This window comes from Stomoxys calcitrans, chromosome 5 (genome assembly GCF_963082655.1).
Source record: "Stomoxys calcitrans chromosome 5, idStoCalc2.1, whole genome shotgun sequence".
Taxonomy (NCBI): Eukaryota; Metazoa; Arthropoda; class Insecta; order Diptera; family Muscidae; genus Stomoxys; species Stomoxys calcitrans.
Genome location: NC_081556.1, coordinates 70,503,656 through 70,521,796, shown reverse-complemented (window position 1 = coordinate 70,521,796; position 18,141 = coordinate 70,503,656). Strand labels below are relative to the sequence as shown.

The following is an 18,141-nucleotide window of genomic DNA, read 5'->3' as shown; positions in this document are numbered from 1 at the left end:
AAATATGTGACGATATAGATAAGGACGATCCCGATGCCATTCAAATTAAAGAGCTTTTAAATTTTGATACCTTAGATTATTTGGTAGAGAATAAAATCAAATAATACAAAACTAAAATGCTTTTTTATTTTGGGAGTAGCTAATATACATATAAACGCACGCCGATGCGAAGTGTTTTCGCTCTAAAACACATATTTTTATTCCAATTTTTTTAAACTTTGGCAGGAGACCTTTTTTTATTCTAACACATTTGTATTGTAAACCCTGGGCAAATCTATCAATGTTTTAGTGTAGGCCCCATATAAGGTTCCATTTCACAAATAGACATTTTTATATAGAGTTTAATGAAGTGTAAATGAATTTTAGAGTAGATAGAATCCGAGTTGAGAAATGTTTTATACATCGTTGGAAAGGTATGAAAATTTCCTTTACGATAAGGTATGTTGCGTAAATATGGCTATAGTGTGTCATGTGCAATTAGGACAACAAAAACAAAATTTGGGAAATTCGACTTTTTTGAAAAATTGACTTTTTTATTGCCGGTTCCATAAAATGGAATAGAATAGAGATATTTCCATGATTCTTTTTGTGTTTTGTAGAAGAAGTGTTACCAAATAAAAGTTTATTTAACATCTTTGCAATAAAATGTGACGTAATACTTGTTTTTTAGCAATGAATATAGCACTACTTGAAAATTGACTTTTTTCAGTATTTTGATCGCTACGATCTCATTTATGGCTAGGATATGGCGAGACATACCTTAAAATGTTGGGAACATTTTAAGCTTTCATTTAAGTTCAAAAAAAGCGAAAAAATCCCCGTGGAACTTTTTTTCCAGTGAGAAACTTTTGAAGTTTAGTAAAAAAATTGGCCATTTTGGTCTTAAGATAACGGTGTTGTTTGATATCGAAATTAGCCAAATTAGCACTTAAAACTTTTCTTAATACCTCGACTTTGTGAAAATGGAAAGAAATGATAATGCTTTGATGGCCAAAGTTTGCGAAAACTTAAAGGAAATGGGAGTATCTTTTTTGAAAAATTTTGCAATTTTTTGACAAAAAAAATATTTTTCATATTGAAAACGATGCCATTTTTAAACCGCCAAAGATATTCACGTGATTCCTTTTGTATTTTATGCACACATATGCTGGCATAATTTGTGTGAAGTATGAAGTTTATAGCTTTAAAATTGACGGAGTTATTTAAAAAACACTGAAAAAAACCAAGGCCAAATTTTCATATTTTAAAATTAAACAATTCATAACTCCTTAACAGTACACGATGGCATGGTACTTTATGCATAAGTTTTAGATCTTGTCAAGCTCTTTCTCTAGAGTCCTAAATCATGTAAATCGGTTGAGTAGATCAAAAGTTATGGCCCCCAGAAGCTTGGAGAAGTCAAAAGTGGTCAACTTTCACACCCTGTAGCTCACCCTGTATTAAAGATATGGACCAACAACAGCACTTTTCTGAAAGCCTATGTCCTCCTCTACAAATGTCTAGAACATTTTGTATGGCTAAAATCAACAGATAAAAAGTTGTAGACTTATTTCCAATTTTTTTGCCATTTGGCCCACTGTGCGCTGATTTTCTTAGCCATTTTGGGTTATTGGTTGATGTTAAGAACAATCGTCTGATAGATAATAGGTCCATGTCAGAAAGTAAAGCAACGTTATTTTCTGGATCTTTAAATTCTGTAAAATCAATTTAAAAAAACTCAGAATTTTGCAAGCTTTTTCCTGAACTGACGCAAAGTGACAATCGTATTTCACCAGCAAAGCATTCTGTGAAGCATGTTATCCACACTGAAGTTCCACCGGTTCATGCAAAAGCACGAAGATTGTCCCCTGAGAAACTCAAAATTGTAAAGCGTGAGTTTGATTTGATGCTGCAACAAGGTATATGTCGTCCTTCGAAAAGTTCCTGGGCAAGTCCGTTGCATTTAGTCCCGAAGTCAAATGGAGAGTGGCGTCTATGTGGCGACTACCGCCGTTTAAATGCTGTTACCACTCCCGACCGCTATCCTGTTCCTCACATACACGATTTTGGACACATGTTGAGCGGCAAGCAAATATTTAGTAAAGTGAACCTTGTTAAAGCATATCATCAAATACCAGTTGAAGAATCTGACATTGCTAAGACTGCAATTATAACTCCATTTGGGTTATTTGAGTTTCCTCGAATGAGCTTTGGACTTTGTAATGCAGCTCAGTCTTTTCAGCGTTTCATTTCTGTTACGCCTATATAGATGATATCCTTATTGCGTCAAACAACAAAGAGGAGCACTTGGAATATCTCAGGAAATTATTTTCAAGATTTCGAGAGTTTGGTGTTACTATTAATTATTCTAAGTCGGTGCTCGGAGTTGCAAAAGTCGAATTTTTAGGATATGTAGTCAATTTAGATGGTATCAAACCTCTGCCATCCCGCGTAGAAGCAATCAAAGGCTACAAGTTGCCAGAAACTGAAAAAGAGCTGCGAAGGTTTTTAGGAATGATAAATTTTTATAGACGATTTATTCCTAATGCAGCACATCAACAGTCAAAACTTCATGCAATCTGTTCTGGAAATAAAAAGGGAACGAACGCAAAGATCCAATGGACAGAGGACTTACTTGAAGCTTTCAAGGAATGCAAGAACTCATTTGCTGATGCAGCTCTACTTGTTCATCCAAAACTCAATGCTCCGACATCTTTGTGGATTGATGCATCGGATACAGGAATGGGTGGAGTTTTACAACAATTTATTAGCGGTGAGTGGAAACCCATAGCATTTTTCTCAAAGAAATTGAGCTCGTCTCAAATGAAATATAGTGCATATGACAGAGAACTTCTCGCAGCATACTCAGCACTTAAACACTTCCAATATTTTTTGGAAGGAAGAGAGTTCTTTATTTGCCCAGACCACAAACCCCTAATATATGTATTTAAACAGAAACCGGAGAAGGCATCCCCACGGCAACTGCGACACCTTGATTACATAGGGCAGCATACTGTCGACATAAGACATATTTCCGGAAAAGATAACACAGTTGCAGACGCATTATCTCGATTTGATGCAGTATCATTACCATCACCTTTGGATTACAACGAATTGGCTCGTTCGCAAGAGTCCGACATAGAATTACAACAATTACTAAAAGTTAACACATCTTTTATCTTTAAAAAAATTGTTGTCCCTGGCTCAAATGTTAAAGTTTATTGTGATGTGTCAACAAAAGCAATACGACCATATATAACCAAACATTTTCGCAAGCCTCTTTTTGAATCACTACATGGAATATCTCATCCAAGCATCCGAGCAACAACAAGCGTGATTAAAACTCGTTTTGTTTGGCCATCAATATCTAAGGACCTGCATGTTTGGACCAAATGTTGTATATCCTGTCAAAAGGCAAAGGTTAATCGCCACGTCAAGAGTCCTCTCGGAAATTTTGAGTTACCAACGGAACGTTTTAAAAACATCAGCATCGATTTGGTTGGTCCGCTACCTCTATGTCAAAATTTCAGGTATGTTCTCACTTGTATTGACAGATTTACCCGATGGACCGAGGCTATACCGTTGACAGACATAACAGCAACAACCGTTGCTTCAGCATTTCTGTCAGGCTGGGTTTCCCGATATGGAGTTCCGTCATCTATTACAACCGATCAGGGAAGACAATTTGAATCTGCTCTTTTTCGAGAATTTTCGCGGTTATTAGGAGTAAATGTTACCCATACATCACCATACAATCCGCAAAGCAATGGCCAAATTGAAAGATGGCATAGAACAATGAAGGCAGCTCTCAAGTCATACAAGTCGCAGAATTGGGTAGAAATTCTTCCTGTAGTTATGATGGGTTTGCACTCGGCAATTATTCAAGATGTTGGTTATTCTTCTGCTGAAATGGTTTTTGGTACCAACCTCAGACTTCCTGGTGAGATATTTGATAACGTCAACTCCAAATATTCAGACAATTGGAACGATGAATTTCATAATAATATGCAAAATATAAGACCAACTTCTGGAAAAAGATATGGGAAGCATACAATTTTTGTACCCATGGATCTACTGAAATGCTCACATGTTTTTGTAAGAAATGATGCAGTTCGAAAACCTCTACAACCTCCCTACGAAGGCCCATTTCAAGTAATTTCGCGGAATAGTAAGATATTCAAAATTAGACGAGGCCAGGATGAAAAGGTTATATCTATCGACCGACTCAAACCCGCCTATCTCTTAAATGAATCAGAATAAATTCAAGTTCCGGATACTTCAAGCAATTCACAAGGAACGTCAACAATGAAATTACGATCCGGAAAGAAAGTATCATTTGCTCCTGGAGTATAAATTTCGTTTTCACTAGGGAGGGGGTACTGTGGTGTATCCACATTTATTATTCTCAATCGTTTAAATTATTTATTTTTTTAACAAGGTAGGTTAAGTTTTCATTTTCCTTGTTAGTTTATATAACACTTATGAGTTTTAAAAAATATGTTAAATTGAGTAGGCATTGGATTGCCATTTTCTTTTCATTGTACAGAAAAATTTGATTGATTCGAAAAAATATAAGTGACGTGTCAGGAAGCAAAATTAAAAATATTCATAAATTTGTTAATTGTTTGCGTTTTATTTCGTTTTGCACCCTTAACCACGTCAGGACGCATATGCTGTTAACTCAAAGCAAAGTTTGGCGGCACACTTAGATGTTGCAGGCAATGTGGATTACACCATACCTGAGCCGCTATTTGATGAAAAGAACTGTACCACGGTGGAGACCGTAGCGCAGGGGGTAGCATGTCCGCATATGACGCTGAACGCTTGGATTCGAATCCTGGCGAGAACATCATATAAAATGTTTAATTTTTAGAGGTTCTTTGCCATGTAAAAGCTTCTCCCTTAAGATGTGTAGAACTGCAGCATGCCGTTCGTTCATTGAGCTTAAACTTGAATAGAACAGCACATATATTTGAGAAGTTTGCTTCTGTTCCTTAATGGAATATTCACGGGCAAATTTGTGTTTAGCTTCCCGCACTCAAGCCATTTTCATTTAATGGCTGGTACTAAGTTTGTTTTTCACTTTTGAAAACACATGCTTTTCGCTATTACTTTTTTGAAAAATAACTAAATCTCAATGATAACTTTATACTTTTATTAAAATTGTTTCGTAAGTTATAGGGAATGTCCTTAATGAAATCATCAATTTTTATTGCTTCAAAATCTTTTTATCTAAAGAAAGTAATTGCGAAAAGCGAACATAGTACCAGCCTTAAGGCAAAAACAAGTAAAAAGGCGTTAAGTTCGGACAGGGCCGAACTTTGGATATCCACCTCCTCGGGTATTCATGATAACCACTATTCGTCATAATCCGATGAAAAAATTCATAATATATGCCCACATGGCAGCTTTATCTAAATATGGTCCGATTTTGACTAAATTCGGCACGGATATTGAGTGGTCTATTAAGTACAAGTCATTGTTCAATTCTTAGAAAAATATTTTTTTAGCCATTTCCTAATATAGACCTTTCTGAAACATAAACGACTAGGATGTCGAAAAGCCTAACATAAGTCACTGTGAAATTTCAGCGAAATGTGATATCCAAATCTGAACCGATCTGGGTATATTGAAGAGGGCTGACGAAGGACATAACACAACTCACAGTCCCAAATTTCACAACTCACTGTCCCGAAGAACCTAACGCAACTCACTGTCCCAAATTTTGGCCAAATTATACAATAAATGCGCCTTTTATGGGCCCAATACCTTGTATCGAGCGATCGGTATATATGGTTGCTATATCCAAATCTGGGCCGATCTGATCCATATTGTAAAGAGATGTCGAGAGGACCAATGCAACTCACTGTCCCAAATTTCGGCGACATCGGACAATAAATGCGCCTTTTATGGGCCCAATACCTCAAATCGAGAGATCGGCCTATATGGCAGCTAAATCCAAATCTGGACCGATCGGGGCCGAATTGTAGAAGTAAGTCGAGTGGCCTAACACAACTCACTGTCCCAAATTTCAGCAAAATCGGATAATAAATGTGGCTTTTGTGGTCCTAAGACCATAAATCGGCGGATCGGTCAATAAGGGGACTATATCAAGATATAGTTCGATATAGCCCATCTTCGAAATTAACCTGCTTATGGACAAAAATAGAATCTGAGCAAAGTTTCAGCTCAATATCTTTATTTTTGAAGACTGTAGCGTGATTTCAACAGACAGACGGAAGGACATGGCTGGATCGTTTTAGATGTTTACGCTGATTAAAAATATATATACTTTATAGGGTCGGAAATGGATATTTCGATGTGTTGCAAACGGAATGACAAAATGAATATACCCCCATCCTTCGGTGGTGGGTATAATAAAAAATAGGGGCTGAGAAATTATATGGATGACATGTAATACAGTGAAAAATCTTGTGAATGAACGGATAAAGATATCTACACCAAACCTAACATAGTCAATGTTGAGATGTTTTTGAACCAGGATGTCTAAGTATGGGGTCTTAAACAAAGTTTAAAGATTCAGTGAAATCGGATGAAAAATTCGCCTAATCGGCTCAACTCTTCAATTGGAAGATCGATCTATTGGCACCTGTATTCAAATATGTTCTGATGTAAACCATACTCAGCGAGAAAGTTTAGGGCCCTTATACAACTTTCTTTTCCAAATTTCAGCAAGTTCGAATGAATGAATGCGCCTTTAATCGGCTTAAATCCTTTTATCTGGACATTGCTCTATAAGACAGCTATATTCAAATATTCAAATTCAATATATGATTTTGCAATGAAAAAACACAAACCTGTGCGACAAATGGCATCTTTTCAGACTGCCATTAAATTTGCGGGAAACATATTTCCGAACTGCCCTTAACTGTCGCATATCTCTCAACCAGATCACACCTCTTTGGGGAGAAGTTTTTACATGGCAAAGTTCTTTAGATATGTCGCCAGCATTAGGAGGTGACACCCAATGCTTTTAGCGTCATTGGCTAACATGCGTACCTCTGCGCTACGGTGACACCCAAGGCTTTTAGTGTCATAGGCTAACATGCTTACCTCTGTACTACGGTGGCCTCCATGGAACCGCTATCCAAATATGGATCGATTTGGCCCGTTTACAATTCCCAACGACCAAAATTAACAAAAAGATTCTCAGCAAACTCGTTCTATCGCTTTTTTGATTTCCACAGTCGAACGGACGGACATGGCTAGAAGGACGGAGGTTGTTAAGACCAACAAGATCACGATCCATAAAACAACAACATATTGACCGTTGTACCAGTATAAATGCCTAGAAGTTTTCTTTGTTCTAGAATTAGTTTCCAGTAAGAAACCATAGTTGTAGTTTATATTGACATTGTTACCGAATTATGTGTCTTGTTTCGCCGTGCTGTAAATTTTGTTGTTTGCATTTTCCTTATCTGCCTTTTTGTACTAAAGCGGGTAATTAAACATTTTTTTGTGCAGAAGAATATGATTAAAAAGTATATATGAAAATATAAAAGACGAGTACAAAATGATAAGACTTGTTAAACTCAAAATATGGGCTTATAAAAGCCTACAGTAAAATGGAAAATGACTACAGTGAAAATTTTATTGTGGACAACAATAATTTTGAAAATATTGTGGAAAGGGTGTAATGTTAGTCAACGATATTCAGTTTGAAATTGTATGATTTTCATTTAGTTCGGATTTTGTAGTAATACCAATATATAATACCAATATGAAACCCCTCCCAGAATTTTGTGTTGAAAACATTGAATCTCAATAAAGATCAGCAGTCTTGGTAGAGCTTTAATAGGGTTTCAAAATATGTATATACTATAATTTTCAATATAAATTGCAATTGATTTCATTCTGGATTTGTTGGTCAATAGGTAGCCCTGTTTTTAATGTGTCATGAAGAGTCTTCAAGGCTTTGATGATGTTGAACCTTCTCCACTTTGCAATATGGTACTAGGCGAATAGAGAAGAGCAAATTTACTATATTGAGCCCGGAGTGTCTTAAACCACCATTTTGCTCAGCTTTATATTTCAACAAAAACTATTAAAAAATTAACACAAATATTTGTACCAAATTTATTGGTTAAAAAATTTACCTATTATGGGCTTAAGGACAGCTATATCCAAATATAGACCGATCTGAACCATATAGAACACGAACATTAAAGAGTCTAACACAGCCCATTATGTCAAATTTCAGCGAAATCGAATTATGAACGCACTTTTATTGTCCCAAGAAATTAAATCGGGAGATCGGTATATATGGCAGCTATATCGAAATATCATACTCGGTAAGAATGTCGAAGGGTCTATCAGAACTAATTGTGCAAAACTTCTGCAAAATCAGTAAATGGTATATCCAAACGTAGACCGTATTGAAAAGGTATGTTGAGGAGCCTAACACAACTCGCTTTGACAAATTTCATTGAATTCTTACAATAAATACATCTGTTATGGGCCTAACACCTTAAATTGAAAGTTCGGTCCCATTTAGACTGATCTTTTAATTTCAATGATCATTCAGTTACAACGAACCCATTGTACTCAATTTCAGAAAAATCGGTTAACTAATTCACCTTTTATGAGCCTTAAACCTTAGATCAGGATATCGGTATATATGACAGATATATCGAAATCTGGACCGTATAGAGGAGGGATGTCGAGGAGCCTAACACAACATGCTATACCAAATTTCTCTGAAATTGGACAATAAATGACCCTATTATGCGCCCAGGACCATATGTGACAGCCATACCCAAATCTGGATCAAACTGGGCGAAATTAAACAAAGATGTCGAGGGGATTTACATAACTTACTGGCCAAAATTTTAACGAAATCGTACAATAAATTCGCCATTTATTGGCCCAAGACCTTAAATGGATAGATCGATCTATATGGCAGCTATATCTAAATCTGAACTGATCTGGCCGTATTGAAGAAATATATCAAGAGGCTTTACACAACTTACTGTCCCAAATTTCTGCGAAACCGGATATTAGATGTGGTTTTAATGGGCTCAAGACACTAAAACGAGAGATCGGTCTATATGGCAGCTATATGTAAATTGAATAAGGATGTCGAGAGGTCTTACACGGTTCACGGTTCCTGAGTTCATCCGAATCGGACTATAAATATGGCTTTAATGGGCCTAAGACCAATATTTGTATTTTTAAAGACTGTAGCGTGATTTATCCGGCAGATCGACGGACATGTTGAGACCGTCTTAGATTTTTACGACGATCAAGAATATATATACAATGCAATAAAGTCAGAAATGGATATTTAGATATGTTTCAAACGGAATCCTACGGTGGTGGGTATAAAAAGATAACAAATGTACAATTTATACTCAAAAATTTTTCTTGGTTACTTGCAACATTTTCCTACTTTCACTTTTATGCAACATCTTACTTTGCAAAGGCTACTAAATCTGGTACGCCCACTTTTAAAATGCACAAAACAAAAATTTCTTTATACTTATAATCTAGACTTCTGGGGTTCATGGTTGCATCTTGGCTTCAAATGTTTGTGTACAATATTGCAGAAAGGCCATACTCAGAGAAATTTGTTAGTGAAATTAAAAAAAAATTGGAATAATAACAGATAGTCTGATGGAAATGGGAATGCAACAATTTTTTGCAAACAATGTCTGCTGGTTTCATATGTCTATCTTTAGCAAAAATTAATGTTATTAGATGAAAAAAAAATCATTTACCAAACCTACCAATTTTTAACTAAAAACCGACTTAAGGTGTTTGTGTCAATACCACAGAAATATTTAGGTGTCCGCCTTAGTGCATGTGTAGGCCAATGTAAATTCTGTATAGATGAGGGTGTTTAAATAGTGTTACGCATACACACACCATTGTCGGATGTGGATTCAGTACAATATACAAGAGTTTTACAGTCATATATGTGTGTATATTTATTACACACATACATGCATGGAATCGTTGTTGATCTTCCATAACAAAGAGCTTGGAGCACTTACCATAAATATGCAACACATACCGACGGCCCAGAGGATTTTTGATTTAGCGGTCTTTGCGGAATTGCAGTTGAGGTTGGATGCAAATCCTTTCTGTTGGCACAGGCAACCATATTCCAAATCATCCTGTTATGGAATAGAACAAAATTAAAACAAAGGAATTATTCAACAATTCAAATAAAAATATGATTACAACAAGCGTAACGTTAACATAAAATGTTGTAGGGTCTCCCTGGGTACCATCTCCCCCCCCCACACACACACACCCGCACACACCCCCACACACACACACCCGCACACACACACACACACACACATTTACGCAAATATAAGTAATAGGGTGTCGGTTGTGTGTTCCACAATCTTTTAATACTCTTACACAACTATGCCCAAGCTCACAAAATAACACATACACTGCCACTCACTTGAATAGCACTTGCTCAATAAATGCACTAATCTTAATTTTCTTTTAAATTGTTGTGGAAATGGTAGTTTAGTAAATAGTTATTTTTTAAAACCTGTCTATTTTCAAAATAATATATCTAAAATCTGTTCCCTTTTATATAAATAATTAAAGACAATACAACAAAAACAAAACTAAGTCATAAATTCAAGTCAAATATTTGGTTCTTTTGAATAGAAAGTCCTAATTTAAATAAGTATAGACATAAAAGTTGAAGTCAGATTTTATTATTACAATATTTTAAATAGAGAACCAAGATTTTTCGGCTTTCGATTTTTTTCCCTCAAATAATTTTGTTTTTTAAGAAAATAATTTTTCCGACATGAAAAATTTATTTGCCATCAATCCCTATACTCTTTCTAAAATATTTATTTCTGGAATATATGGTGATCACTACAGGACCCCAAAGGTTGGTGTTAAATCCAAGAATTGACTACTAATGCCATGAGCAAAGGTACATTTTTGTGCTGTAAACACATTTTCTACAAAAGTGTGCGTTTAATGTAATATTTGTTAAAAAATATAAACAGTTAACACCATTTTGTCCACATGACAAGACAAGAAATCGAAGACCATCGCAATAAAGATTATCTAGGGGTGATTAATTATTTATTAATATTCGTTTCAAACGCGAGCCACCATAAAAAAGCATTTGCTGTCCATAAACAGAAATTTGCGCTAAAATTTTGCTTGATTTGGAAAGCTAAATCAAGGATATTTTAGGTTTGTCTGGGTATAGTACTTATGTCAGGATTTATAAACGCAATTTCGGATCGAACTTTACCATTCACGAAATCGTGTTCGACGTCTCTTAAAAAATCAGCAATAACCTTTCGACCCTAGACTTTTGCCTTTTTAGCTATATAGTGAAGTGGAAGTCCATATTCGCTATAGCCCATAATTTCGCTCCTATTTTGACACACAAGAACATAGCTCGTCCCATTTTGCTATTTATGGATTTCTTTTAAGTTTTTTGGGCTAAACTATAATTTCGTGAACGTTCATTAATAACTTTTATCAAAAACTTATAAAATCCTTGAATTTTCTGTTCAAATGTTATTAGTCTGTAAGGGTATTTATTATCTTTAGAATTAAATAAAAAAAATGGTCCAAATATTTTAGTTGAATTTATGAACTTGTTTTGTTTTTGTTGTATTGTCCTTAAGTATACAAAAAAAAAAAAAAAAAAAAAAATAACGATGTGCTTTTATAACATTTTCTGCTACAATAAAAAAAAATAAGGATTATTATATTTGTTGAGTATGTGCTTTCCAGTGGGCGGCGATGTATATATAAGGCCAATGGACAAAAGTTCATAAAAACTAAATAAATTTCTCTAGTACAATTTTATATTTAGTTTGCTATAATATTCAAGTCGAAACTAAAAATATTCGGACTGACATGAACATGGAGGTAGTAGAGCGAAAAATTATTTTTTCTAAAAAATTTTCATCTTCAAACACCTATACTCATAGAAAAAGTCTGCTGATAATAGCAAACACTGCCTGCTATTATCAGCAGACTGTTTGCTTTATATTGGAAACAGATTTAAAAGTCTGTGGATTTTTTTAAACAAATCTTCATCCCGTCTATTATATGACTCATATTTTCAATGATTTTGGGTTGTTATTTTCTTTAAATATCGTTATATGCCTATTTATCTCATCTTTTAAATGTTGAATTATAATGGGCTAATTGATTAATGTTTTTGCAACGACCCTAGATATAGAATCAAAGAATGGTGGCAGCCAATAAACATCGTCATTACATGTGTGACAAGTGGAACCATCCATATTTCGTACATGTCTTCGTAGTCAATTTACAGCCACTTTTTTGTGTATTAATAGGATTAACTTTATTAGTTTACCTGTTGTAACAAAATCTTTCTTTTTATTTTAATTTCATAAAAAAATATTATAAAAAAAAATTTTTGAAAATAGAAATAATTCTTTTTAAAGTTATCAAATTTTGTGACGGAAATGGCCCTTGGAACACCAAACAAAATATTCTCATATAGCAGAGCAATTTAATGGGTATTGTAGCAACAATTTTTTTTTCAGCAGCAATATATGTTCAATATTGCAGCTGATTTTGTAGTTAAACAACGTTAGATAAAATAGCAGACAGAAATGTTTGCTAAAGCAACAAACCCTATGTTTGCCAAAGCAGCAAGCATGCTTATTCTCTCATTTTAATCAAAAAGTTTGTTTTAAATTTTTTGTTATTTTAAATAAAAAAATTCGTTGAGTTCATAACTCAATGAACTGAATTAAAATTTTTCAACTTTTGGAAGAACCCATAAATGATTTGTTAAATTATATTCGAAATATTAACTATACATATACATTAACCCTAGAACTATGCGTTAATAATGCGTCAAATTTACGTAAATTATGATTCTAGCATTAATATTAATTTTTGACATCTTTGGCCATACGTTTTTTGTTTAAAGACAAAAATATGATTTTGGCAGTTATAAATTTATTTATGTATATATTATTATCCTGTACAACAAGACTTGCGTCTTATGGTTACAGTACAGGAATTGTGTACAATTATTTATCCTTTTAAATGAATATTTGACATTTTCAAAGATAAAACATTTAACTAAGAATATATAAGCTTTACACATAATATATGACAAACAAATTTTATTAAAATCAAAATCAGATCAAATTAGAAAAAAATTTAATTGAAATCAGGAGAAAAGTATAAAAGAATAAAACCGTGTAAAAAATAATTCAATAAAATTAAAAAAATTAAGCAAAACCAGAAATTGAATTTTGAATAAATAAATTTTGAACTTGAAATGAATTTTGAATTTATTTTGTTATTAATGTTGTTTGCTGTTGCTTGAAATCGTTAAAGTTGTATTTGAATCGTATTAATTGCGAAAACGCCTCTATGATGCAATTACCATATTAACCACGCTCGACAACCCTCCCCATTAGTTGTACTTTTTCCCAATGCATGTGCTTTTGTGTAATGAAAGACTTTTTTTTCTGTGACAATTGCACTACTCCCGTGGTAAACATGATTATGTCCATCTGTTCGAAGTTGTATTGAAGCCAATTTTTCAATAAAATTTTTTGTGCCTGCTCAATACATTTTGCAACAGTACAATTAGGCTAACCATTTCTAAAGTTTTTTTTATTCTGCTAAATAGAAACAATAACAAAATGAAAAATCTCATATTGAAATATTTTCCATAAAAGGAAAAAATTTAAAAAAAAAACATTTTTTTTCTAAAGTCACAGTTTCAATGAAATATTGTCTAAAGGCAATATGTTGCTCAGGCCAGGGCATCCTCGAAATTATTTTTTATAATAGAAAGATTTCAATAAGATTTCAATTTCAATAATTAACATTTTTCAAAACGAAAACATTTTCCTAAATTTTTTCTATAGACAATTTTCAATAAATATTTTTTAAGATAAAATTTTAATTTTTGTTTGTTTATCTTTCGAGACGAGCTCAATGATGGGAGATGCAAATAGAAAAGGAAAGCCAAAGATAGCAACACACATCAACCACTGTGGGACACGTTTCGTCTTTGGTTAGAAGACTTAAAAAAGAAAAAAAAAATGAATGATCTCGCCCTAACAGGCAAAAAACTTGAAAAATGATAAAATTTTAACTCATTACGCTTGACCCTCGATTTCATTGTCCATTGGATGAAATTTCATATATTCATAATTTTTTAAAGAAAAATTTTTGTGGATGGTATAGTTCCCCTTTTTTATATTTTTATATTACTTGTTGGATAGTTTCGGTCAGGAGAAACACAATTATTTTTTATAGTATTTGTTATATGCACAACTGGACCTCTTATTGTTGCCTTTTTTGTCCCGAACGGCATATATATTGGGTTGATGGTTTTTTTTTCCGGTCGCCTATTGTTTTTTCTTGGGAGACTGCCCAACCCAAGAAATAGTATATTTTCCTAAATTTGGATATCAAATTCTTACTCTACTCCGGTCTGCCAACATGAATGTTTGGTAGCCCTCGAAACTTGGGGGAACATTTTTTTACAAAGTTCGAACTTGCCCTCATTTGATATCCATATTGTCCCAATCCGTAATCATGTGCATGTGGATGGGTTTTTGGGTGGGGTATCCCCCCAGATTATTTGCCCTAAAGTTGTATACCAATTTTGTGAGTTTTCAAAATTTTGCTTAAATCGGTGAACCCATCTCCGAAATCTAGGTTTTTTGAAAATTGGGGAGAATCCAGATATCAGATTGGTACTCTACCTTTCCTTTAAATCCCATAATACCCGCTTTGGGGAGTTTTTGGATTGGGGAGGTCCCGTAAACACCTTGGATCAATTTCTTATACTAAATTCTTACTCTACCTCCAATTAACTTTCATATTGCCCGAATTAGTAAATATGAAATTTTTGAATGTTTTTTGGGGGTAGGGCGCCCCCCGACAAAATGGTGGTGGTGTCAAATTTTTATATCAAGTTGTACTCTACTCTCAAATACCTTTTATTTGATACCCATATTGTCCCAATCAGCAAACATGTCCGTTTGGATGAGTTTTTTGGTGGGGCGTTCACCAAAGATCCAAAAGATGTATACCAATTTGTGTTTCTGGGTTACCATAAGGCGGCATACAAAATTTTGCTTAAATCGGTGCACCTATCTCTAATATCTGGGCTTTTTGAAAATTGCGGTAAGGGGGATGGTCCAGATATCAAAAGATAAAGTACCCTGTATTCATTAGGGGGTCAAGCTCTTCCATCTGCGAAAATTTCATGAAAATCGGTTCAGCCGTTTTTGAATTTATACAGAACAGACAAACAAACAAAGCGCAACAATTTAATTTTTGTACAATAGATGATACAAATTATAGCCATATACGGCAATAGTTGGATGCAATTGTAACCGGACATATTTTCCACAAAAAAGGGGGTTTCGATCGATTTTGATAAAGTTCGAAGGAGAAGTTAATGGTTAATTTTTTTTTTTGAAATATTAAACACTTATAGCTGCTTAATTTTTTCAATTTGTTCGCGTAAAATTTTATGGAAAAAATTCATTTAACACCAATGGACCGATACAAACAATAATCTGTTTAAATCGTAAAACTAGTTTGAGAGCAAATTAATATGAGCGCAAAGAAAAAATTTCAGCAAAATGCTGAAGCTGATTCGCCAAAACTATCCCCACAAAACTAAGATATTGGCAAAGAAAACCACATTTTGAAGGGTTTATAGATTAGAATCGGCCTATAAATAGTGTGTTGGCAAGCAGTACAAAGTCAGCTCTAACTCTGGGCCAGTTCTTGCTCCCAGTAGCGACAATCCTGGCTACGTCCCTGTATTCCATATATATGTTCGTCCGATTTTGAGTAATATTGTAATAATGTGGTCATTTGTTAACCGATTTCTCGAAATTTGGCACGAAGAATTTTCTAATGACTCTCAGCAATTTTATAGAAGGCGGTTCTGATTTTATAGAAAGTGGTTCAGATTTAGATAAAGCTGCCATATATATGTATCGCCTTATTATCACTGCAAGCACTAATCAAAATCTTATGACAGTTGAGATTTTTGTTAAATTTTATCAAAATCGGTCCAGATTATTTTTTTCCACGTATCCAACACGCAGGGAATGTCCCCTACACGAGTGTTGCCTTTTATATTTCGGGATGAGAGAACACAAAAACAAATATTAATCATCGAAAATCGCTTTATTGTTTTTCAATATATCCGCCATTCAAATCTATGCAGTTTTGCATGCGTTTGAACCTATTGTCGAAGCGCTTTTGTCATTCTGATCGAGGTATCTCCAAAACATGCATTCTGAACGCATCAACCGCTTCTTCAAGTGTCGAAAAACGTTGTCCTCTCATTTTATTTTTTACATACGGGAATAAAAATAAATCAGGACTATACCGCCGATGATGCATCAAATCGATGTTTTAAGTGCTCAAAAATTCAGTTGTTTCGTATTTTTGGAGCATTTTTTTCGACCAATCGACAAGAGCCTTTTTTGAGCGATTGACAAATTGTGTGGGATCCAATGCGAACAAATTTTTTTGGCGGTCAAATGTTCATGCAACTTTGATTGTTTGCTGGTCCCACTAACGCCTAAGGTTGTCTCAATCTCACGATAGGTCACATGATGATATTGCAATATCAGGCGCACAACATTAACGATTTTTGGAATAACAATTGATTCTGGACGACCTTCACGAACTTCGTCTTGGAGTGATGGAGCTTCATCGCTAAAAATTGAATCAAGTTCCTCGATGCACTGTTATTGAGTTAATACACGTCGAAAGTTGTAAAAAATAATCGTACGAAAATGTTCACGATTTAATTCCATTTTTTGAACGAGATGAATCTTTTAAGTTACTGTAGATAACATAAATAGCGCTCGTATGTCAAAACCTCAAAAATGTCAAACTTAACGATAGAGCTGTCAGTTAGCAGATTGCAACGCAAGGGTTGTCCAATCCGAACTATAAAAGGTTCTTAAAAGTTCATTGCGTTGGAAATTTGAAAAGTTAATCATCAAAGGGGGGAAAGAGGGAGATGTTTTTATTGATAATCGTCTTAAATTTCTGAACGTCAATGTCGGTGGCGAAGACATTAGCCCGAAGTCGATTCTACATAAGAATGGTTCGGGAGAAAAATTAATTTTCTCGGTAATGCACGGTTCGCTCGACTGGCCAATCAATTACAAACGGCAAATTCCTGATTTGGTTTGTGAATGGCAAAATAAAATTGAAACTCATTATCCATAAAATTACGTGTTCAACTCTTCAAACATTATATTTGACTTCTATGCCCATACATGTTTTGCAGGTTTTATTTATAAATTTTACAAATATATTCACTCTTTTTTTTTTTTCTTGCATTGTTTTTAGAGTTTGGCAGTTTGCGTTACCGCTTGAAACTTTTTTGCGTTTTATTGTTTGTCCTTCTATCCAGGACTAAAATAAAACACAGCAAATGGCTTAGGTTCTACTTGTCAGATGTCAAAGAATAAAACCGTCAAAAGTTACAGCTACCGAAATACCGTGTGACTCAAAATAACATCTCAGGTTAGAATATGATTTGTAAAATTTTTAACCCGCGTACAATTTTCTGGGTCAGTTTTAAATTGTGCTTTAATTACTTTATAATAAACAAGTAAATGCGCGCTAAGTTCGGCCGGGCCGAACCTTGGGAACCCACCACCATGAATTCTGCTAACAATTTATACAAAATAAATTTATTTGAAGGGCATAATAATTTGAGTTCGACCGCTATCGTGATTTCGACAGACGGACGGACCGACGTACATAGCTAGATCGACTTAGAATGTCGAGTCGATCAAGAAAATATTTATTTTATGGGATCTTAGACGAATATTTCGAGGTGTTACAAACGGAGTGACTAGATTAGTATACACCCATCCTATGGTGGTGGGTATAAAAATATTGAATGGTGGATGTCTTAACAAAAAACAATCAATTTGTAGCTCGGGATTGGCGAAAAGTCGAAAACATTTGTTAAGCCAACTTCGTCTTCATTACTTTGAAACACTATGGCATGTTGATGGCAAATGTTAAAACATGGCCAAAGGCAGCATTGCACGTGGAATACACAGTTTATACTTGTAATTACATACGAGATGTTGTGTAGGTTCTTGTACTATGTTGACGAATGAACATGAACATTCGTTGAAAAAAAAA

The 18,141-nt window shown here is 34.4% G+C and overlaps 1 protein-coding gene across 4 annotated transcripts in view; it reads right to left on the bottom strand.

The window, feature by feature from the left end:
* The window catches only part of LOC106094346 (proton-coupled zinc antiporter SLC30A8), an 84,737-nt gene that overhangs the window by 44,797 nt on the left and 21,799 nt on the right, over window positions 1-18,141 (bottom strand). For all 4 annotated transcript variants that reach the window (XM_059369397.1, XM_059369398.1, XM_059369400.1 and 1 more), the window contains one exon: window positions 9,993-10,115. In XM_059369397.1, the coding sequence (XP_059225380.1) occupies window positions 9,993-10,115 (123 nt within the window). The remainder of the gene's footprint in view (window positions 1-9,992; window positions 10,116-18,141) is intronic.